The 23,129-nt window shown below is 40.8% G+C and overlaps 1 protein-coding gene across 1 annotated transcript; it reads left to right on the forward strand.

Annotated features, from left to right (window-relative positions):
• Positions 1-878: 878 nt before the first annotated feature.
• C4H3orf49 (chromosome 4 C3orf49 homolog) lies at positions 879-19,013 on the forward strand. The gene is made up of 5 exons (XM_029597510.1): positions 879-1,275; positions 4,117-4,451; positions 11,017-11,147; positions 17,546-17,653; positions 18,819-19,013. The coding sequence occupies exons 1-5, from the start codon at positions 1,169-1,171 to the stop codon at positions 19,011-19,013; spliced, it is 876 nt and encodes a 291-aa protein (XP_029453370.1). The 5' UTR covers positions 879-1,168.
• Positions 19,014-23,129: the final 4,116 nt, after the last annotated feature.

The raw sequence follows: 23,129 nt of genomic DNA on the forward strand, positions 1-23,129 counted from the left end.
TGGAATTAAGGGTCAACAAACAAATTGAAGGTAATACTCTTTCATTGGACTAACAATGCATCTGTGATGAGCTTTCAAGAATTATCCTCTCTTCATCAGGTCAGTATTTAAATGGAATACATTAAAATGAATGTGCCTGTGAATTCATGCCCTACAAATTAATTTTTCCTTGGCTTACCAGATCCAAGTTTATGGTAGTCAAAATGTTTCCTGCAAAAGGACTCTTCAGTACCTCATTGGCCATATGAGCTGATAGTCTTAGTTCATTTCCAAGTAGACAAGAGTCAACCTAACAAAATACCATATCAAAATTTGTATGCATTGCATGCAGATTTATCTCATACATACTTCTTGTGGATATCCTGAAAACCCGACTGGCTGAGAGTCCCCCAGGACAGGTTTGGGAACAACTGTGTCAGAGGATTGTATCCTTCACTGTAAATTGAATATGGTGCTGTTTTAGGAGATTGCTTAGTTCACAGGCTTAGCATGAGCAAGAATAACTCAGAAAGAGATCTAGCAGCAGCCATTGGTTACTTTAGGAGTGGCTCTGTATTAAACCAGATAACGTTTGGGTACCTATACTGTAGCAAGAAGATGCATATTGCATAGTAGTGTATTGTTCATTGATGTCCAACATTTACAAAAATAGTAATGCTGTGATAACAAGCCCATCTCCAAAGGGACCTATGCACCAATCTATTTTTTTTTTATATTTAATGATGCATGTGTCCTTAGACTTTGGACTAATCCTACTATTTTCTTTCAATCTTCTTCACTAGTGCTTCCTGATATTGTTTTTCATCAAAATATGGATAGTCAAAACCAAAACGTGTGTTACAATTCTGTTTACAATATTTTGAAAACTTATTATTTCATGAGAACTGAATAAAGAAAGAGGACTGAGTTGAGTTTTGTGGAATCTCTCACAGCCCTGGTAGATTTCTCATCTCCCTCCAAGGATCAGTTTAAGCATGACAACATTCTGAATGAGGAACTTAACAGCTGCAAGGTGATGACGATGAAATTCCATCAAATACTCAAAACTTGTCTCAGAACAAGCATGAGAGAACTGAGAGTCCGCTCTAGTGTCTTTAATCCAATTAAAAAGATAGCAGACAAGGGAACATCAAGACCTATAAGTCTAGAAGCCTGAAGGAAGGAAACGATGCAAAATCAGATATACCTTTCTGGTCCTCTAAGAATAATCTGTGGCAAAAGAACAGAAGATAACACTTCAAACCAAAGCAGCAGAAAAGGCAAAGGAATGCTAAGGTTAGTAATAAGAATGTTATTAGACTATTCTGTAGTGGGGTTGGAGATGCTTAACCAGTTGTTTGGGTTAATGCAATTTTAAATTGAATCTGTCTGAGATGACAAAGTGATGTACATCTAGAAAGGTTTCTTCTATTCTATATCTGAAATGAATTAAAATAGATTGAGGCTTATATTCAAAGCATTAAGAGAAATCATATATAGAACCATACATATATATATATATATATATATATATATATATATATATATATATATATATATATATATATATATATATGGACTCCGATTACATGACCCAAAATGGTATTTTACAACTGCACAAAATCGCTCTATTGGTTATCTTATTTTCTATTTCAAAGTTATCTTTCAAAAATCACATACTAGTAGACAGAATTCATACAAGAAATATACAAATCTCAAAGAACACAGGGAAAGAGAACAGATAGTAATATAAAAAAAACCTCTTTGATTTTAACTGAAATCAAGCAGTCATAGGCCAGGTAAGGGTGATTATGTAAAAACCTTTTGTTCCATGTTGCTATGCTTTGTTTTGGCTTTATGATAGTTCTGTTATTTTGTTTTCCTGTGTATATCATTTCATTCCTTCATTTTGCCTTAGCTTGCACTATATTTTTACAATGCACTCACTTTATTAATAGTGAGCACATGCTAACACACATTTAGCACATGCTAAAACATATTTAGCCATGCTAAACCAACATAGCAACTCAAAATGAAAGTTCATTAGTTTTCAGTGCTGTTTCAGATGGGAATCGTTAATGTTCACCATGGGGCAGATTTTCAAAGGGTTACGCTCGTAACCCCTGAAAAGCTGCCCCTTCCACCCCCCTGCGCGCGCCGAGCCTATCTTGCATGGGGGCGTGTCGCTGCCGGTGTGTCGCGGCCGGCGCATCATCGGGGGGCGTTCCGGGGTGGGGCCGCGGGCATGGTTCTTGCCCAGGGGCATTCTGGGGCATGGACGCGGCATCTGGACCAGCCCCCAGACTGGAACATGGCGCGCCGGCGCACGCAAGTTACGCCTGCCTCGGGCAGGATAACTTTTGAAATTAAGGTAGGGGGGGAATTAGTTAGGGCCGGGGGGCGGGTTAGTTAGGGGAAGGAAAGGGAAGGTGGGGGCGCCGGAAAGAAAGTTCCCTCCGAGGCCGCTCTGATTTCGGAGTGGCCTCGGAGGGAACGGAGGCAGGCTGTGCAGCTCGGCGCGCGCAGGCTGCCAATTTTGCGTGGCCTTGCACGCGCCGACCCCGGATTTTAAAAGATACGCACGGCTACGCGCGTATCTTTTAAAATCCGGCGTTGCGCAAACAAAAGTACGCGCGCGCATACTTTTTTTAAATCTGCCCCTTTGTTTTAAAATAACAGCAAATCCTTGATGAAAGCAGATTTCACATCAGTCACTAACTGGTGGGAACTCCATTTAGTTAAGTTTTGTGTAATAGGATAAAAATACCTTCTTGAATACAATCCTAACACATATAGAGAAAATTATTATCACAGACATTCATTCTACTGACTAACAGGGTCATTCATCAAAATGCATTATGGCGTTAATGCCTCGGATAATTGTGGTATCGCATGGTGTAAATGAAAACCTTTGAAAGGAGCGGGATTAGGGAGGGGTTTGGGCGGGATTAATGAAAAAGACAGAAATAACTGCACTTTTTTTCCTGGTGATATATGATTACAAATCGCATTTTAGTTCGGCCATTTGAGGGTGAGAGAGAGAGCGCACACCTCTGGGGAGGCCTTCACAGTATTCGACTATTTATATCACTAGAAGAGGGCCAGCTAATAACTTGAGGTGAGCATTTGGTGGTGGTTTAGGGTTTTGGGGCCAGTTTGACATGCAGAGTGAGACGCACAAACAGCACAGTACACCGCGGTAAAGATTTGAAGTCATTTGGAGTGAGGAAAGTCTCACAAAGATGAGATTTCTACAATTTTCTCTCGCCTAGTCTCACTCTGCATGTCAAATTGGCCCCAAAACCCTAAAACAACACCAAATCCTCACCTCAAGTTATTAGCTGGCCCTCCTTTAGTGATATAAATAGTTGAATACTGTGAAGGCCTCCCCAGAGGCTCTCTCTCTCCCTCTCCCCCTTCCATAAGAAAATGTCTGTTGCACATTGCGATAAAATATCTATGCGAAGTGCTAAAATAGCGCACAGTGTGGTAAATCTTAAATTATCATAGCTACACCCCTTTTCCTTATCGCAGGCATTATTCATATGAGATTTATAGCATTTTGATGAATCTAGGCCTAATTCAGGACCATATGTACCAAACCTTTTTTCCTATTTTGTGCACATCTGGTCCTTAACAAACTCTGACCACCTGCCAAATAACCAGCAAGCCACCAGCACGGATACAGTCATTGTACTGTGTTCTCCCTGAGACTGGGAAACCTTCTTAGAGCTAGCACTGTTTATTGCATATGTAAATTGCCCTTCTCCTTACAAGAAAAGAATCTGTTCCAGAGAAAACATATTTCAGAGCAAATTTGTTTTCAGTGGTGTAAGAATAATTTATAATCAAAGTGCAGTTGCTTGCCTAAGACCATGTTGCCATGTCACTTTTTAGCATGTTGAGATGCCAAACAGAAGCCAGCATCACAATTTAGAAGACGCCTGTTAAAGATGTTTGTAGTACATGCTGCATCTTTGGTAAACATGCACAGAAGTGCTGTCACCTGACACATCAATAGCTGTCATCATATTTTGCATATTTTGCTTCAGGATACAGTAACATTACATTTCCATTCACTTATTTATTTTTTTTTCATGTGTATGGAAATGTCAGCTAGTAATCTCTGTTTTGCAGGTGGCATGGAGCTGCATCTAGTAACTTAATGACTGAAAATGTTCTGATCCCTGAAGAAGGGGCAGCTAGGACAGATGCCTCTAAATCCTTGGACATCCATGAACCTAAGAAAAGGAATTTTGTGGCAAAAATGAAGAGTACGCTAGCAAAGTTGCTGCCTCCTAACCACAGAGACCATAAAACCGTGAAACAACAGAACCCCAGGGCCCAAGGTCCCATAGGGAATAAAGAAACTGTTTTCTTGAGCACGCAGAGTCTCCTTCCAAAACTAATCAAGGATTTGCCGTCTCCGAAGCTATTCCCCAAAACAAAAGCAGCAGTGCTTGCACAGAAAGGTAATTTAATGCAGCAATGTGATACATGACTAAACATCAAAATGAATAACTATATCTAACTAATCACTTTAAGAAAGGGGAAAATTACTTTTTCCTATTTTGGGCCTATGGAAAACATACTTATTGACTAAAACCTTCAGATTTAGCAAATGATAAAATGATTTTTATGATATGAATTTTGGTTTTATATATAGATTTAAATTGTTAATGACCTGGATTTAATAAATACCAATGATCTGTATTGCCCTTGGCTTTTGGGATGTGGATTTTAGATTTAATTGCTTGCTTTGATTCCAAATCTGAGCTATTGTAAGCATTTGAAAACTCGTAAAGATCCGGTGCTTTCTACCCATGACAAAAACACATTTTTTATGTAACCCTCCCTTAACAAGGGGGCCACACTTCCATGCACTGCTGAGTACTGACCCACTCATTGCGATGTTGGGGACACACTGATTCTGTGATGGGAACAGGAATACCTGTAGGGCCCTAAAGGGGATCACTCTTGAAAATAAAATAAACAGTCCTCATTTGAGGTGTTTTATTCCCAATAAAAAAAATAGAATTTACTTACAAAAATGAAAAATTCAGGAGGTACAAAAATAGCCACAGTTCAGATTACAGATTACAAAAATCACAGCAGGAATCAGTTCTTTAAGTTCTAACCCTCCCTCTCACACTTTTTCATACTTACAAATTCGTCATTATATTGGTGCATTATCTGCAGTCTCTAGGCAGCCTTCGGTGTTTCATACTTTGGATATAGTCTTTCACTTTGAGCGTGACAAAAGTTCCTTCTTTGTCTGGTTATTATAAATATATGCGTCAACACGTACGGTTGGATATTTGCTCTCTTTTAGAGGCCCGTTGGAATCATGATGGGGATTTTACTGTTACACAATCTATTTTATGGGTGGGTTTTCAGCGCATAGCCAGGATCTCTAACAACATGTATTACCAGGAGTTGCAATTTAAATTTTTGTGCCGGGCATATGTGTCACCTCTAGTGGCGCGACAATTGACTATAGCATCTTCGGCAACTTGCACTCGTTGTAATAATGCAGTGGGTACCCTCTCTCATGTTTTTTGGTCCTGCCCTCTTGTGAGACGCTTTTGGCGCAAAGTAGCGGACTACATGGAGGACTTACTAATGTGACTTTTCCGTTTTCCCCCATGTGGTTCCTATTTGGGTGTGTTTCCCCTATTTGGATTAGGGATCCTGGCTCACGCCTGCTTTTGCAAAAAGCATGCCTAGTGGGGAAAAAAGTGATTTTGTTAGTATGACGTTCCTCTGACTCGCCGTTCTTCTGGGTCTGGAGAAACCACCTTCACGCTATGATGACCATGGAAAGTTTGGTATCCCGAGAATCACCACGTCGCCGACGAACATTTCTTGCAATTTGGGACCTATATCTGCAACACCTGCCTCATCGCACACGCAGTTTAGTAATGAATGACTAGTTCTTCGATGCATTGGATAATGAAAGGCACTTCTACTTGGCTACTCACCAACTTTGAACCATCTCACCTGCATAGCTCTATTGGGGGGAGGGAAGGGGAGGACAGGGGTGGGGGGGGGGGAAGCAGCTGGGGAGGGGAATTGGGGAAAATAAGATTGTAATTCACAGCTGTAGGAACTAAGAATCTGAGGTTGGTTCAGGAACACACCTTCCTCAATGTTGTACCTGTTTTGTTGTGTAAACTTCAATAAACATTGTTTGAACATAAGTTCTAACACTCACCATAAGGCAGATTTGTTCCTTTTACAGCTCAAGTGTTACTCAAGAACACTGGAATCTTCTCCCATAAGCCTCTGACTCTTCAGACCCCAGAGGAGGTTAGAGAATCCTCTTGCTCCTGAAGTTACTTACAGATGACTATAGCCGATCCTTTGCCAATCCTTCCTTTCTTATTTCTGCCTGGGAATCAGAAACCCAGCTTGGATTTGAACACTCTGGGACTCCCACAGAATCTCTCTTCACTTCAGAAATTGGAAAAGAGAGGCCTACGACCTTCGCTCCTCCACAAGCCCAGTTGGAGCTACAATCCCTGACCTATCCCATTAGATTCTAGGACAAATTCTGCCTGGAACCTTACAGCAGACTCCAAGCACTCCCTTCAACTGCCCCCAGTGACTCTTGGAGTCATCATTTATAGTGAATAGCGTAACAACTCACCCTTTTAGGGGATGGACTCTACTGATACCCTGAACTGACCACAACTTCTCCTGAACCTCCCATTCCTGGAATCTTCCCAGTTATGCTCAATTGGAAAAACCTAACACTGTCTGTACTTACAAGGAGAGGGCTGAAGTAAGGATGGGGAAATGAAGGCAGTCCTTCAGGTCTGATTTTTAACAACAGACTGGTAAAAGCATTGGTTACCTGAAACAGCATTTAAAACTTTACCATTATGCTTGGGAAGGGTAATTTTTAGTAGATTGCAGAGGATCAAAGTCTGCAGGTGCAAGGTATTTGCAAACTTTAGCCTGAATTTTCAAAGTAGTCTTATATGCATAAGTCTGACTTAAGCATTTCTTGAGTACTGTTAGTAAGCATGGGGACCTATGTGTGGCAAGTTACAGCTGCTTCTGAGTAGGTGTAACTTACCCTGCCTCATTTACATGCATAATTGCAAAAATCGTAAGTATGCGAGCCAATGTTTTTGCAACCTCAACTCTGCCCATCTCTCATTAGTCCAGGGAAAATTATACGCAAAATTGTGGTCCATGTGTACTTTGTCTCAAACTATCCCCCGCTCGGAAAATTTTCAGAAGCAATTTTACGTGAGGGTTTAAATTGTAATTATTTTTGGAAATGAACCCCTTCGAAATCAGATGAGAGGGCTGCCTTGCTGGCTCAGTAGCATTGCTGTAATAGGGGAGGGTATCTGGGCGGGGAGTTGCAGAATATCGCGTATATTGAGCAATATACACGATCTAACGCACATTAGAGGCCCATTGTGACCCGATGAATGACCCGGCTGATTTGGTGCTGTGAGCTTTCATACGGAACTATCTAGGGATTTTTTTCCCCCTCTTTTATACCTCTCCTTCGGCTTGCTTTAGTCCCCCCTCCCCCTCCCCCTCCCCCCTCCAACTTTCCCAAACAAGTGAACCACCAGCCGCCCATGAGTTCCAGTTTATTTTGCTCCCAGGTCTTCCCGGATCTGTCCTGGTGACCCCACAGCTAGTCAGGTTTTCAGGATTTTATCCACAATGATACAGTTCCATAGACTGGACATTCAGTATATGTAAATCTGTCTCATGCATATTCATAGTGGATATCCTGAGAACCTGACTGACTTTGGAGGTCATCAGGACACGTTTAGGAAGCCCTAGCATATACCCTTGGGTTAGTTTATCGGACGTATGTGTTGTTTCATAATTCTTTAAAAAAAAAAAAAAGAAAAGTATGTTCTGTTTGTTAGAATTCCGTTTAAGTTTAGGATTTGATTAACATTTGATGGCTGTCCAGTCATTACAGGTGTTTCCACACTGAGAATGGGGGCATGGTCTCTGTTCTCAGTTAATCATGGGATAAGAAAACTCCCCCGAACCTGCATACATTTCAAGGGAAAGAAAGGAGAATTTTATGTTATGAAGATCCCCTAATCAAATTTAGGATATGCCTTTTTGACAATAGTGCTGAATCCAGTCATTTGATTGTTTACACAAGAGAGTTTTTCATATACCAGGCCCATCAAGTTGTAAATGTTTTTACAATGAAGAGATCCATCCCAATTTATTCCTTTGACTTCACTGGTGACAGCTAAGCTAATTGTTCCTCTTCACTTTGTCTACTGGAAAATTCTCCTTTCTTTCCCTTGAAATGTATGCAGGTTCGGGGGAGTTTTCTTATCCCATGATTAACTGAGAACAGAGACCATGCCCCCATTCTCAGTGTGGAAACACCTGTAATGACTGGACAGCCATCAAATGTTAATCAAATCCTAAACTTAAACAGAATTCTAACAAACAGAACATACTTTTCTTTTTTTTTTTTTTAAAGAATTATGAAACAACACATACGTCCGATAAACTAACCCAAGGGTATATGCTAGGGCTTCCTAAATGTGTCCTGATGACCTCCAAAGTCAGTCAGGTTTTCAGGATATTCACTATGAATATGCATGAGACAGATTTACATATACTGAATGTCCAGTCTATGGAACTGTATCATTGTGGATAAAATCCTGAAAACCTGACTAGCTGTGGGGCCATCAGGACAGATCTGGAAAGACCTGGGAGCAAAATAAACTGGAACTCATGGGCGGCTGGTGGTTCACTTGTTTGGGAAAGTTGAAGCAGGGAGCGGGGGAGGGGGAGGGGGGACTAAAGCAAGCCGAAGGAGAGGTATAAAAGAGGGGGAAAAAAATCCCTAGATAGTTCCGTATGAAAGCTCACAGCACCAAATCAGCCGGGTCATTCATCAAGCCGCGTTGGGCCTCTAATGTGCGTTAGATCTTGTATATTGCTCAATAAATAAATATATGCAATATTCTGCATCTCCCCACCCAGATACCCTCCCCTATTACAATGACCTTCTTTGCATGCAATTTGCATGTATGACTAATGCAAATGCATGCAAAGAAGGTCATTACTATTCAATTTGATGTAAATATGTTATTGTGACTGACCGAGAAGGTAGTCAGTTGCAATAAAATAACAACAGCTCCTTGAAAAGTGTTAGATGTGTGGTGGGAGGCAGGTCCTGAGCCTCCCACTGCATATGTAAAGTAGCCGGAAAAAAAAAGAAAATGCAGCCAAATGGAGAGGTTGAATGAGGGTCAGCGCTGACCCCCCATCTCAAACCAGGGCTGCAGGTCGAGGCGGCCCTGACCACCTTAAAATAGAAAAAATAAAAGTTTCAATTATGTACTCAGCAATGTCCCGTCCCCCCCCCAAAAGTAATTCAAACCCCACACCCCGGACCACTGCAATCACTCAAATTCCCCCTGCTTCCTTCAAAGTGACTCAATCAGGCCCACCCACCAGTCCCCTCCAGCATCACTCAAACTCCTCCCACCCTGATCCCTGGACCTTATCCCAGTCACATGACTGGGGCAATGTCAGGTCAGTGGCAATTTGGAAAATGCTGCAGATCGGGACAGGTCACGTTTGCACCCGTCCCCAAGATGGAATCCATTTTAAAGTAGGGGGTAGAAGTTGCTGTATTTTTGTTTTTAGGGGTGGGGGGATTGAGTCATTTTTGGGGAGGACCAGAGGGTGGGCTGGGGAGTGTTTGAGTCACTTTGAAAGGAGCCATCTCCATGCACATAAATTAAACATTTTTTTCTATTTGGGGGGGGGGAGTTGGGGCTGCTTCGATCAGTGGCCCCAGGTTGAAATGGGGGTCAGCACTGACTCCCACTCAACCTTCCCGTTTAGCTGAGAGGGTTTTTTTTTATGTAATGGCGGTCCCGTGAGTTTGGCACCACCATTGTGTTAAAGGGCCGCTCACCGCATTCTTTTGTGTTGCTGTGTTGGGCCACACCATAAAAGAATGCACCATACAGTTGCAATGTGTTTTTGAGGGAGGGCCCCCACTATCATGGTTATACACCCCCCCCCCCATGATAGTGGAACCCCCTCCTCCGTAAAAACATTCTGGCTTGATTAATCTAGGGGCTAGTTTGGTGTTTGAACTGACTGCTGTGGAGGAGCAAGAGGAAACTTCTGGGTCAAAACATAATCACAAATACTTGCAGCATATCCAATAAGGCCTGTGGCATATTTATGGTTTGAAAATTACTGCCTTAGACCTAAAATGAGAAAATCACATGAGCACATCTATTCTATTGATCCTGTTTCCATAGCTGTCCAAACTCTAGTTTCTCAAAAAAAAAATCAAAACATTACAAAAGAAAAAAAAAAATCCCCATTTTGGGATAGATATGAGTAGCATTTCATTGTCTTTCACCACATTAAGTGGACGGAATCCATCCTTGGAACTGCTATTTGAAGGCAGAAATGAATGAATGGGACCTGCGCGCTTTCATGCCAGACCAAAATATTCAACCAAGTCTACCTCTGAGCATTAAAATGGAGAGCCAAGAGCTGGTCTGCTGGCTCAGTGGCAGTGCTTTGTTCCTGCAGTCGGGTTCTGCCTCTCGGACCAGCCAGAGATGCTGTGGAGGCAGTATTCATAGCCCCTGAGGAACAAACCCTAAGTCTGGCCAGTAAGTGCCACAGTGGTGACACCTACTGGCCAGACTCAGGGCATGTATGTACCACGTTGTGGAGAGAGCTGTGGTCTGTGGCCCCTGGACAAGGACTGTCACTGCAATGGCTGGGCTATAGGTACGAGTTATAAAAACAGAAGTAAACAACAGGCAGTTGCAAATGAAAGCTTGTGGTGCCATGGCCTAGCAAAAGCCAGTTTTGATTGAGGTGGAATCATAGAATTCCACCAGCAGAAAAGGAAGATGTAAGCAAATAAGTTTCATTCTAATTCCTTGAAATGTGAAGCAACTCATCTCACCTTTATTTCCAACAGAAAATTTCATATTATGGATTCAGATGGCCAACACTGTAAGGCTTATATGATTATTTTTTCTTTACAAGCAACAGTCCAATTGGATGTTAATATTGTCAAGGCAGAAACTGAAAGGATAAGCAGGAAGAACACAATAGTTCGATCAAGGAATGTGACGAGGCGCATTTCAGTTACATCTCTACCTACTGGATTAAGAAAGGTAAATATCTGCCTTCCACTCACTGGCAGTTTTTGACCATACATCATTTATTATTGAATGGATTTTTTTTTTTTTTGGTTACTTATTTTCAAATTCATAGGAGCTCCTCAAAGGACTGCAGTCAGTTTCATAACAAATTCTGCTATAGTCTGATCATTGAGGGGACAATTTATAAAATCCTCATGTTGCTTACCAAATCATCCTAATTATACAATTCACCTTTTCTTGGACGATTTGGCCTTCTCTAGCAAGTAACTCCCACTTATGTGGTTCATTGCCTATGTGTTGTATCTAGGGAGCAATATTCCATTATACACAGGTCATAAACAATTTTCTGCATCCTCAGGCTAAAATGTGTTCCAACTCTCCTGTCTCCTTAATGACATTTGATAAGCACAAAAAGGAAGAAAGACCTGAAGGGAAAAGAGAAGCCCAGACAATGACATTATAGGGAATAATTTCAAGTCCATTCACATAAGTGCAAAATCTGTGGGTAAAAGACTTTGTACCAATTTTTATGTTACCCTGGGCACACTCTAATAGCAAGTATAAATGTGTGTGGAGACTAAGCTATGGGGGTAGTTTTTCCGAGAAAACCTCCACCCATATTAGAATATTGGATAGTTGGATTAGCACTGTTAAATGTTACATTATACACCTGAATTTGTGATGTATTTTATTTTGTTTTAGATACAGTGTTACTATATTCTGATGTTTATGGATGTCTTTGAAAACCATCCTGAATATAATTTTTATGGAAGTTTGCAAAATACAAGATTTTTAAATAATTAAATTGAAAATGGAAAAATTTGAGCACAAGTGCCAAACCTTCCACCAACCTTTCCTTCAAGGAATGCCTCCTCTTGCTGCAGGTAAATGTATGCACACAGAGCCCCTGTGTGTGTAACTTTATCTGCCCACAATGAGGGCAATTTTTTAAAAACTTATTTCCACAAGTAAAGTACTGTTTTACATTAAGAAATAATTTTGAAAATTACTCTATATAGCATGGGTAGGCAATTCTGATCCTTTAGGTTCGCAAATCGCTTGATTTTTATGATATTTCTAAAGAATATGCATGAAATTTGCATGCATAGTGCCTCACTTGTATGCAAATCTATTTCAGCAATATGCATTATTGGGCAGATTTTAAATGCCTGGCCTGTGAAAATCCCGGGGTTTACGTGCGCGGCCGGCCTTATGCGAGCTGGGTGAATTTTCAAACGGGTGCGTAAACGCCACTAGGTGATTAAGTGCTAGGCCCAGAGAAAGGGGTGGTCTGGGGAGCAGGTAGGGGTGAGGCTGGAGGAGCAACAACATACAAAATTAAAAAAAAAAAAAAGTGAAGTTAGGTTAGATTTAGGGGGTGGGGAGAAGAAGGGAAGGGGAAGGGAAGTTCTCTCCCAGTCCGCTCCTTAATTGGAGCGGACTGAAAGGGAAGTGGGGAAGGCCAGGTTGCGTCCCCCCCCCCCCCCTTGAATGCAACGCCCACATATGTGTGTGGATGATAAAAGCCGGCGTGCATGTGTGTGCGGCCCCCGGATTTTATAACATTCATGCGCCGGTGCGCACGTTATAAAATCTGCGTGTCCATGTGTGCACGTGTAAGTTTAAGAATCTACCTCTATGGTTACACTATGAATTAGACTGGTTTGTCAACCTCAATGACCAGAAGTGCCCACCACTACTCTAGAGAAATGTTTCTCAAGCCAGTCCTAGAATACCCCTAGCCAGTGCAGTTTCCACGATATTCACAATACGTGTAACCCTTAGTAGGGATTTTAGTCCCAAGGGCACATAAACAGATTTTTCGTTGGGACTGCTCTAACTAGCAATTTACTTTCCATGCTTATGCTGAGAGGATTCTTTTTATGGGGGAAGCTCTTGCTTATAGCCTAGATAAGGCCATTGCAGAAAAACTAAATGACTTCTTTGCTTACTGGTTCCAGAGATTGTTTTCAAGGGTGAGGAGTCAGATGAACTGAACCAAATCACTGTGAACCTGTAAGATGGAGTAGGCCAGATTGACAAACTAAAGGGTAGAAAATCACCTGGACCAGATGGTTCGCACCCCAGGGTTCTGAAGGAACTCAAAAATGAAATTTCAGATCTATTAGTTAAAATTTGTAACCTATCATTAAAATCATCCTTTGGACCTGAAGGCTGGAGGGTAGCCAATATAACCCAATATCTAAAAAGAGCACCAAGGGTGATCCAAGAAACTATTGGCCAGGGAACCTGACTTCAGTGCCAGAAAAAATAATGGAAACTATTCAAAAGATCAAAACCACAGAGCATATAGAAAGACATGGTATAATGGAACACAGTCAGCATGGATTTACCCAAGAGAAGTCTTGCCTCACAAATCTGTTTCATTTTTTTTGAAGGGGTTAATAAATGTGGATACAAGTGAATGTGTAGATATGATGTATTTGGATTGTCAGAAGGCGTTTGACAAAGTCCCTCATGAGAGTCTTCTAAGAAAACTAAAAAATCATGGGATAGGAGGCAATGACCTTTCATGGATTACAAACTGGTTAAAAGACAGGAAATAGAGTAGGATTAAATGTTCAATGTTCTCAGTGGTAAAGGGTAAACAGTGGAGTGCCTTAGGGATCTGTACTTGGACCGGTGCTGTTCAATACATTTATAAATGATCTAGAAAGGAATAGAATGAGTGAGGTAATCAAATTTGCAGATGAAACAAAATTATTCAGAGTAGTTAAATCACAAGCACATTGTGACAAATTGCAGGAGGACCTTGTGAGACTGGAAGATTGGGCATCCAAATGGTAGATGAAATTTAATGTGGACAAGTGCAAGGTGATGCATATAGGGAAAAATAACCTATGCTGTAGTTACACGATGTTAGGTTCCATATTAGGAGCTACCACCCAGGAAAAAGATCTAGGCGTCATAGTGGATAATACATTGAAATCATTGGCTCAGTGTGCTGCAGCAGTCAAAAAAGCAAACTGAAAGTTAGGAATTATTAGGAAGGGAATGTGAATAAATCATAAAATATCATAATGCCTCTATCGCTCCACGGAGAGACCACACCTTGAGTACTGTGTATAATTCTGGTTGCCACTTCTCAAAAAAGATATAATTGCAGTGGAAAAGATAGAGAAGGGCGATCAAAATGATAAAGGAGATGGAATAGCTCCCCTATGAGGAAAGGCTAAAGAGGCTAGGGCTGTTCAGCTTGGAGGCAAGGAGGGGGAATATGATAGAGGTCTTAAAATCATGAGATGTCTACAACAGGTAAATATGAATCAGTTGTTTACTGTCGGATAATAGAAGTATTAGGGGACCCTCCATGAGGGTAGCAAGTAGCACATTTAAAACTACTCGGAGAAACGTCTTTTTCACTCAACATACAATTAAGCTCTGGAATTTGCTGCCAGAGGATGTGGTTAGTGTAGTTAGCATAACTGGGTTTAAAAAGGGTTTGGATAAGTTCTTGGAGAAGTCCAAGAACTGCTATTAATCAAGTTCCCTTAGGGAATATACACTGCTCTTTGTGGCTTCAGTAGCATGGGATCTACTTAGTGCTGCAGTACTGCCCACGTACTTGTAGCCTGGATTGGCTACTGTTAGAAACAGGATGCTGGGTTTGTTGGACCCTTGGTCTGACCTAGTATGGCAATTTCTTATGTTCTTAGATGATGATGTATTGCTTTCAGGGAGTGTAAAGTGTAGGTACATCCTACAGCGTGAGATAGTGGGACAAATTAGACAGGTATCAAACAAAATCGCTATTATCCCAAAACTTTAAGACAGTGTACCAGTGTCAATACACAACATCATGTTGGGTTTTGTGATGAAAGACCTCATACAAGGCATACATTAACAATGCTAGTTAGCACATAGTATACCAACAGTATAATCATGGGTCTGTGATATTACGTTCAACTTTTTTTCAAGAGTTTTTTTTCTCAAGTGAGTGCATGGCCCGTTTTAGACCCGTATTAAATTATGCAAAATAGCACTTAGCTTAATGGAGTGGAGAAACGCCAAAGAACATGGTCGTGAGGTCATATCCAATGCCAAGCCCGACACGGACCGCGTTTCGGCTTCACAAGCCTTCTTCGAGGATTACTAGCTTCAGTATGCTGCTATCGCACTGTCACAGATTTCCGGCCCTCGAAGAAGGCTTGTGAAGCTGAAACGCGGTCCGTGTCGGGCTTGGCATTGGATATGACCTCAGGACCATGTTCTTTGGCGTTTCTCCACTCCATTAAGCTAAGTGCTATTTTGCATAATTTAATACAGGTCTAAAACGGGCCATGCACTCGAGAAAAAAAACTCTTGAAAAAAAGTTGAACGTAATATCACAGACCCATGATTATACTGTTGGTATACTATGTGCTAACTAGCATTGTTAATGTATGCCTTGTATGAGGTCTTTCATCACAAAACCCAACATGATGTGTATTGACACTGGTACACTGTCTTAAAGTTTTGGGATAATAGCGATTTTGTTTGATACCAGTTTGTGCCGCTATTCCCTTCCCATATAAGAGTGCTATAGGAGTTTAGTATTCTGGTTGACAAATTAGACAGGACCAGGCTTGGGTGTTAAAAGTTTAATTTATTATCAAATCAGTAAAGACCATTTGTCAATAATGTTGAAGTTACATCTGACTGTGGTACCTGAGTGCTTTTCCTGTGTAGGTAGGCGTCCTTTATTCAGACCTCTACGTAAAGCTCCCATGGTGATTTTACTTGTACTAAGTTCATTCAGCAGCTATCCGGGAATCCTATTGGAGGAGACCCAAACTTCACAGTAAAAAGTCCTACCTTACTCCATCTCCTTTATGGACACCCAGTGCATCCTGGTCCAGTTGGGGGAGGGGGGGGGTCACCCAATCTTGTTCTTTCATCCTTAAGTCATTGATATTTCTGGGGACTTCTCTGGGGGAGAAGTCAGAGGGAAGCAGGCTACCTCAGTACTGCATCCCAGTAGGGAGGGGTGATCCAAAATCACCCCCTCCCACACTGTTCAGGTCCAACACTTACTGCTACAGTTAAAACTGGATACAGCCATCATGGTCTCACCCAGCAGGATCCATCACTAGTATTTGCCGCCCAGGTCCTCTGGTGAGAGCCCTTTTGCCCCAAAAGGGTAGCAGGTGTAAAAATCTCTCACTGCTGTAAAATAGCAGAAGGACCTTCTGGCAGGGAGTGCGCAATGAGATGTCACTTTTAAGAGAAACTGTACCTGGCTGAAGCCTCATCAGAATGTAAAACTTAAGACAGCTTTAGGCTTCAGATGCTTTCTCAAGCTGATGCCAAAGTGTCCTAAAATGGCTGAGCTAAATAGTGTTGAGGCATCCAACCATAGCCCTCCAGCTTGGGGGGGGGGGGGAATGAATAGCTCCTTAATAGTGTTCTACACAGGCTCGGTGACATCTGGTGGCCAACAAAGGGGGGGGGGGGGGGGGGGGGGGGGGAGAAGCATTGCCTTTTTGCATAAGATAGATTTGCATGGAATGGAGACAGTTCATGCAAATTTGTCTCATGCATACTTATTGTAGATATCCTAAAAACTTGTCTGGGTGGAGGGGCCCCTCGAAAGGTTGGGAAGCCCTGGTATAAGGCATATGCTTCAATGTTTCTGATCAGAGCAGTTTAGTATGTTCTCATTTGTACACTGTTCTGAATTTCAGACATGAGGCTTTATAAACATTTACAAAATTCTGAACATTGCACAGTCAAAATGCATACTTAACTACCCCACTTAAAATGGTACTTTAATTAGAAACAGTGAGGCACAGGCCCCATAGCAGGGTATCCCAAACCTTTCCTGGGACATTCATTGGAACTGAATTCACATAGTGGTAGAATAGACCATAAGCATGCTTAATGATATCCCCATTTTTCTGCTTTTTAAACATTTTAAGCTAGCTCCTTTCATAACATTGTGTTCTTTTTGTTTAATAGATGAGCTGATGCTTGGATCACTTATAATGTCAACCAGGGGAAGTAGGAGAGGATTTGTGTGCTTTTTCTGGCTATTGTCATTTTTGGACTACAATTTTGGATCCATAATTTTCCATCTAAAATAATCAAGGATTGGAATTAAGGAAGAATGATCATATTCACAAATACCCAGATTGGTCCATACCTCTAAGTAACATCTTTAATGATCCAAAAATCAGTTTGTTTTTTTTTTTAATTACTGTACCTTAGTCCAAAAACAGAAAGTGTAGTTCTTTTTAATAAAGATAACCTTGGTTTTGTGCAACATCCAGTCATCATTTATGGTGGCATATGTACTGTCTGTTAAGTGCACTTAACAGAATGACATTGCCTTCTTGGTTATTGGCATAACAAATGCAGATGAAAATGTAAATTGGGTTAGTTACAGACGCATTTAATTTTTTTCATATCAGATTTCTTACCCATCAAAAAAGAAGCACTTCTCTGTCAAACGGAAGAAAAAAACTAAATCCCAAGTCATATGCCATCCAGATTTAACAATAAAGAACCTCCAGGTGCAGGTATTTTTCTTACTCTTTTCTGACATGTTTAATGCATTGCACTGTTAGACAAACATCATCACTATAGCAAGGGCCTCATTTGGAAAAGATTTTTTTTTTTGGCCAAAGATACAGAATGGGGAAAATTCACAAAGCCACATTAAAATATATGTAATGCTTCCATTTGATTTTATACACATTTTAAACTTCTGTTTTAGGGAAGGGCCACACAAGATCCCCAGTCACAGGCTGAAGCCTATTGAAAGGAGCTAAATTAACTGCACTGTAAACTGTTTTCCTTGCTGAGGCAGAGCAGTTACAATAGAGTAGGCAATAATACAAGCTTTCCAACCAGTATGGCTAGAGCAGGAGTAGCCAACTCCACTAAAGCTTCACAAAGAGGCCAGGTTTTCATGATATCCACACTGAAGCTACCTAAGAGAGTTGCCTACAGTGGAGGCAAGGGATAGATTTGCAAATCTATGCATATTCATTGTGGATATCCTGAAATCCTGGCCTATTTGTGGTTCTCACAGACCAGTTAGTCACCCCTGTTTTAAGACCACTTTGTGCCTCTTCCAGCTACAAATTGGCATAGATGCATAATGGAATGTTAGGTTATGATACATTTAGTTGGATCCAAAATAATAACAGTCATCCTCATACATGAGAATGGATTGAGCCAAAGAGATTAAAAAATAACCCACAACAATCAAAACACATGGCATTATTTATTTTTGTATAATAAGTGTGAGGGGGATCAGAGACCGGGACTTCTTAAAACATTTCCTAACATACCCATATCTACTATTCACTTAACCCCTGCACAATCTCTGAATTCAACGCACAATTTTATAGGGGGAAATGATCAATACATATGAGCATAATAGATAGCAATTTAGTTAAGTCCCTTTTCTCCTACATCTCTCAAAACTCAAGACAGAAAAAGACAAGGCACTTGGTTTCATTTTTTTTTCTTATTTTTGAGCCAAAACTATTCTCGTGTTCATTGTTTTTAATACCTTTACTTAGACACACAATAGAATAATCAAGAGGTAGTGTAGTACATGAGTTTTCCAGACAGTACAGATTGTATATCTGGATATATAATCACATAATGCCTCTATAACAGTGTGGTTTTCTACAAAACAAAATATATTTCAGTTTCCCTTTGTTTTCAAAACAGGTGGATGATCTCATAGAAACCGTGGCTGATAAATCTACACGACTGCTGGCTCAGAGACAGGCAGAACTTCAGCACTGTCAATATCTGGGAGATGAGATCCTTCAATCATCAAAACAATTCCAAAGAGTTTCCAAAAAAAATTCAAAGAAATACAAATTGAAAAATGTTTGTTGGCCCTGCTTCTGTTGCTGTTAAACATCTCATACTGACACATATTTAAGGATGAAAATGGACAAATCTCTTAATATATCCTCTATTTGGATACTGGTAACCAGAACAAGAAGCAGGAGTAGAACTTGCAAATCAAAAAGAAAGCTGAGGTAGCTGAGGAGGGAAGTCTTCCAAACGACAGCTAGGAACTCACTTCTTTATGACAGTAATAAAAATACATTTACAAAGGTAATTTTATTGATATCAACAGAAAAAGGTTAGGTCCATATAATAAGGTCATCATAAGATTTGATCTTTTAAATTCAATTAAAAGGTGCTTGAAACAAACTTTTAAAACCACCTAAATGTGACACAGCTCATATTATTTTCATAGGTTTCAGAATCTCAAATTAACTCTTTCGTTAGCATTTTAAAAAGAAGCAGCACCAAAATTCATAGCACTTACCTTAATTAAAAAATGATTTTTTGGTTCCAAGTTTACTACATATTTTGTATGTTCCAGTCGAGTGTGAGTTAAGTATGTGCCTGTACTACTGCCCCTGATGATCATAAAACAGGAATTGTGTCGAGCTTGGGTTTTACAGGCAAAAAGGAAACAGACCATTTGTTTTGTGCAATAAGTACTATTAATTTTGATGCTGCCTTTTCTTTTTAAATGCAATGGAAAAGGTAAAAATTTGAAATTGAGACTTATTTAAAACCATCTGCACACGACACAGCTCAATTTATAATCATGTTTGTTTCAACCACCTTTTAAGCAAATTTAAAAGCTCAAATCTTATGATGGTCTCTATATTAGATGTGGATCTAAGGAGAAATGACTACTTACCTGATAATTTCCTTTTCTTTAATGAGGACAGGTTAATCCAGGCCAGTGGGTTTTGCACCTCTTCCAGCAGATGAAGACGGAACAAAGCAGACGTCAGGGTACATATATCCCTGCACTGGTATGAGCCTGCCAGTATTCTCTGCAAAAGCCAAAATGTGGACAACTAAAGAATATATGATCATAACCATTAAGACAACCAAACACTCAGTGAACAGGAAAACATTGAGGTTAGACAAGGAGCAAAATATTACTAGTCTAGGGCCTGGATTCAACACATTAATCCTGGGAAACACAGCCACTCAGGACAATAGCACCATCATCTGGCAGGCAAGGTGGATTAAATTTCCTTTTCTTTAATGAGGACAGGTATCAGGTAAGTAATTTCTCCTGCCTTAGCATTCAGACGTGTTAATCCACACCAGAGGGATGTACCAAAGCTACTCCAGAGCAGGGCGGGAGGCTGCTCACAGTCTGATCAACACCACACATGCAAAGGAATGTCCTCCCGCACTTGTACATCTAGGAGATAATGCTTGGAAGTTGTGTAAGAAAAGACACGTAGCAGCTTGACAAATCAACATGAGACAACCATCTAATCTTCATCAATGACACTGCCTGAGCCCTAGTGGAATGAGTGCTAACTTGACTAGAAAAAACAGCCATTCAGCATCCATATACATGGCTGTGATAGCACACTGGATTAAGAAGGTTATCGTAGCTTGTAATGCCAGTTCAAGCTGTTTACTTTCACTGTGGAGTACAAACAACCCGTCCATCTTTGAGACATTTAGAAACCTCCCATACCTCAAGATATGCTGCTTGACACCCAAGGTCTGTAACAAACAATATTCCTCCACCTCTCTCCCTGCCCAGAGTCAGCAAGGATTGATTGATTCTAGAGAAAATCCAAGACCACCTTTGGCCAGAAAGATGGAACAGTTCACATCTGAACCGCTCCCAGAGATACTTGCAGAGATGGTTCCCAGCAAGACAGAGTCCGCAGTTTGGAAACTCTACGCGCAGCACATTGTTCTGTAGTAAGTAAGACGAACTGAACGAAATCACTGTGAACCTGGAAGATGTAATAGGCCAGATTCACAAACTAAAGAGTAGCAAATGACCTGGACCGGATGGTATGCATCCTAGAGTACTGAAGGAACTAAAAAAGGAAATTTCTGATCTATTAGTTAAAATTTGTAACCTATCATTAAAATCATCCATTGTACCTAAAGACTAGAGGGTGGCCAATGTAAACCCAATATTTAAAAAAAGGCTCCGGGGTGATCCAGGTACCTATAGACCAGTGAGCCTGACTTCAGTGCTGGGAAAATTAGTGGAAACAATTCTCAATATCAAAATCATAGAGCATATAGAAAGACATGGTTTAATGGAACACAGTCAACATGGATTTACCCAGGGGAAGTCTTTCCTAACAAATCTGCTTAATTTTTTTGAAGGGGTTAATAAACATGTGGATAAAGGTGAACCGGTAGATGTATTGTATTTGGATTTTCAGAAGGTGTTTGACAAAGTCCCTCATGAGAGGCTTCTAAGAAAACTAAAAAGTCATGGGATAGGAGGCGATGTCCTTTCATGGATTACAAACTGGTACAAAGACAGGAAACAGAGAGTAGGATTAAATGGTCAATTTTCTTAGTGGAAAATGGTAGACAGTGGCGTGCCTCAGGGATCTGTACTTGGACCGGTGCTTTTCAATATATATATAAATCTGGAAAGGAATACGATGAGTGAGGTTATCAAATTTGCGGATGATACAAAATTATTCAGAGTAGTTAAATCACAAGCGGACTGTGATACATTACAGGACGACTTTGCAAGACTGGAAGATTGGGCATCCAAATGGCACATGAAATTTAATGTGGACAAGTGAAAGGTGTTGCATATAGGGAAAAATAACCCTTGCTGTATTTACACAATGTTAGGTTCCATATTAGGAACTACTACCCAGGAAAAAGATCTAGGCATCATAGTGGATAATACTTTAAAATCATCAGCTCAGTGTGCTGCAGCAGTTAAAAAAGAAATGTTGGGAATTATTAAAAAGGGAATGGTTAATAAAACAGAAAATGTCATAATGCCTCTATATCGCTCCATGGTAAGACCGCACCTTGAATACTTCTGGTCGCCACATCTCAAAAAAGATAGTTACAATGGAGAAGGTACAGAGAAGGACAACCAAAATGATAAAGGGGATGGAACAGCTCCCCTATGAGGAAAGGCTGAAGAGGTTAGGGCTGTTCAGCTTGGAGAAGAGACATCTGAGGGGGGATATGATAGAGGTCTTTAAGATCATGAGAGGTCTTGAACAAGTAGATGTGACTCAGTTATTTACACTTTCGAATAGTAGGACTAGGGGGCATTCCATGAAGTTAGCAAGTAGCACATTTAAGACTAATCTGAGAAAATTCTTTCACTCAACACACAATAAAGCTCTGGAATTTGTTGCCAGAGGATGTGGTTAGTGCAGTTGGTGTAGCTGGGTTCAAAAAATGTTTGGATACATTCTTGGAGAAGTCCATTAATGGCTATTAATCAAGTTTATTTAGGGAATAGCTACTGCTATTCCCTAAATAGCAAGGGATCTGGCAATTACCCAAACACTAAGAAGAGCAAGGGATCTTCTTAGTGTTTGGGTAATTGCCAGGTTCTTGTGGCCTGGTTTGGCCTCTGTTGGAAACAGGATGCTGGGCTTGATGGACCCTTGGTCTGACCCAGCATGACAATTTCTTCTTAAGTAACCTCAGGAAGAGGTTACGCAGTGGTCAAAAGGTGGGACCCACCAGAAATCCAGAACAAGCCTCCACATGGGCACTGGCAACTGCAAGGGGCACAAAGATGCTGCATGCCTTTCAAGGCTGCAACTGGATGGGCCAACAAGGGTTCAACATTCATGTGACCTCAAAAGGGCCAGAACTATCATCTGTACCTTCAAAGAATTAAGGACCAAGTCCCTACACAACCCATCCTGCAAAACTCCAAACGGAGTGGGATTTTAATTGAATGAGGATGAATCCTTTGTTCCTCACACAAGCCAAACACACAGGCTAAGGAAGTGAATAACTTTCATGCTCAAAGCAAGGTGGAAAACACCTCAGTGGATTCCTCATGCTTCTGCAACCAAGCCTTCAAGGGACACATTGTAAGACAAAAATCAAGTCAGATCTTTGAGCAGAATGAGCCCCTGCTGTAGCAGATCCCTGAGGACTGGTAAATTGGAGATATTCCACCAGAAGCCTTCACAGATCTGCATACTGCAGCCTTGACCAATCTGACATCAAAGGTACCAACTC

Source organism: Rhinatrema bivittatum, chromosome 4 (assembly GCF_901001135.1).
Source record: "Rhinatrema bivittatum chromosome 4, aRhiBiv1.1, whole genome shotgun sequence".
Lineage (NCBI taxonomy): Eukaryota > Metazoa > Chordata > Amphibia > Gymnophiona > Rhinatrematidae > Rhinatrema > Rhinatrema bivittatum.

Bases quoted from the DNA above. Each gene is read 5' to 3' on its own strand.
- C4H3orf49 (XM_029597510.1), top strand. From the start codon at position 1,169: ATGCAAAATCAGATATACCTTTCTGGTCCTCTAAGAATAATCTGTGGC. The intron at 11,148-17,545 runs GTAAATATCTGC...TTTTCATATCAG, and splicing joins TACCTACTGGATTAAGAAAG to ATTTCTTACCCATCAAAAAA. The intron at 17,654-18,818 runs GTATTTTTCTTA...TTTTCAAAACAG, and splicing joins TAAAGAACCTCCAGGTGCAG to GTGGATGATCTCATAGAAAC.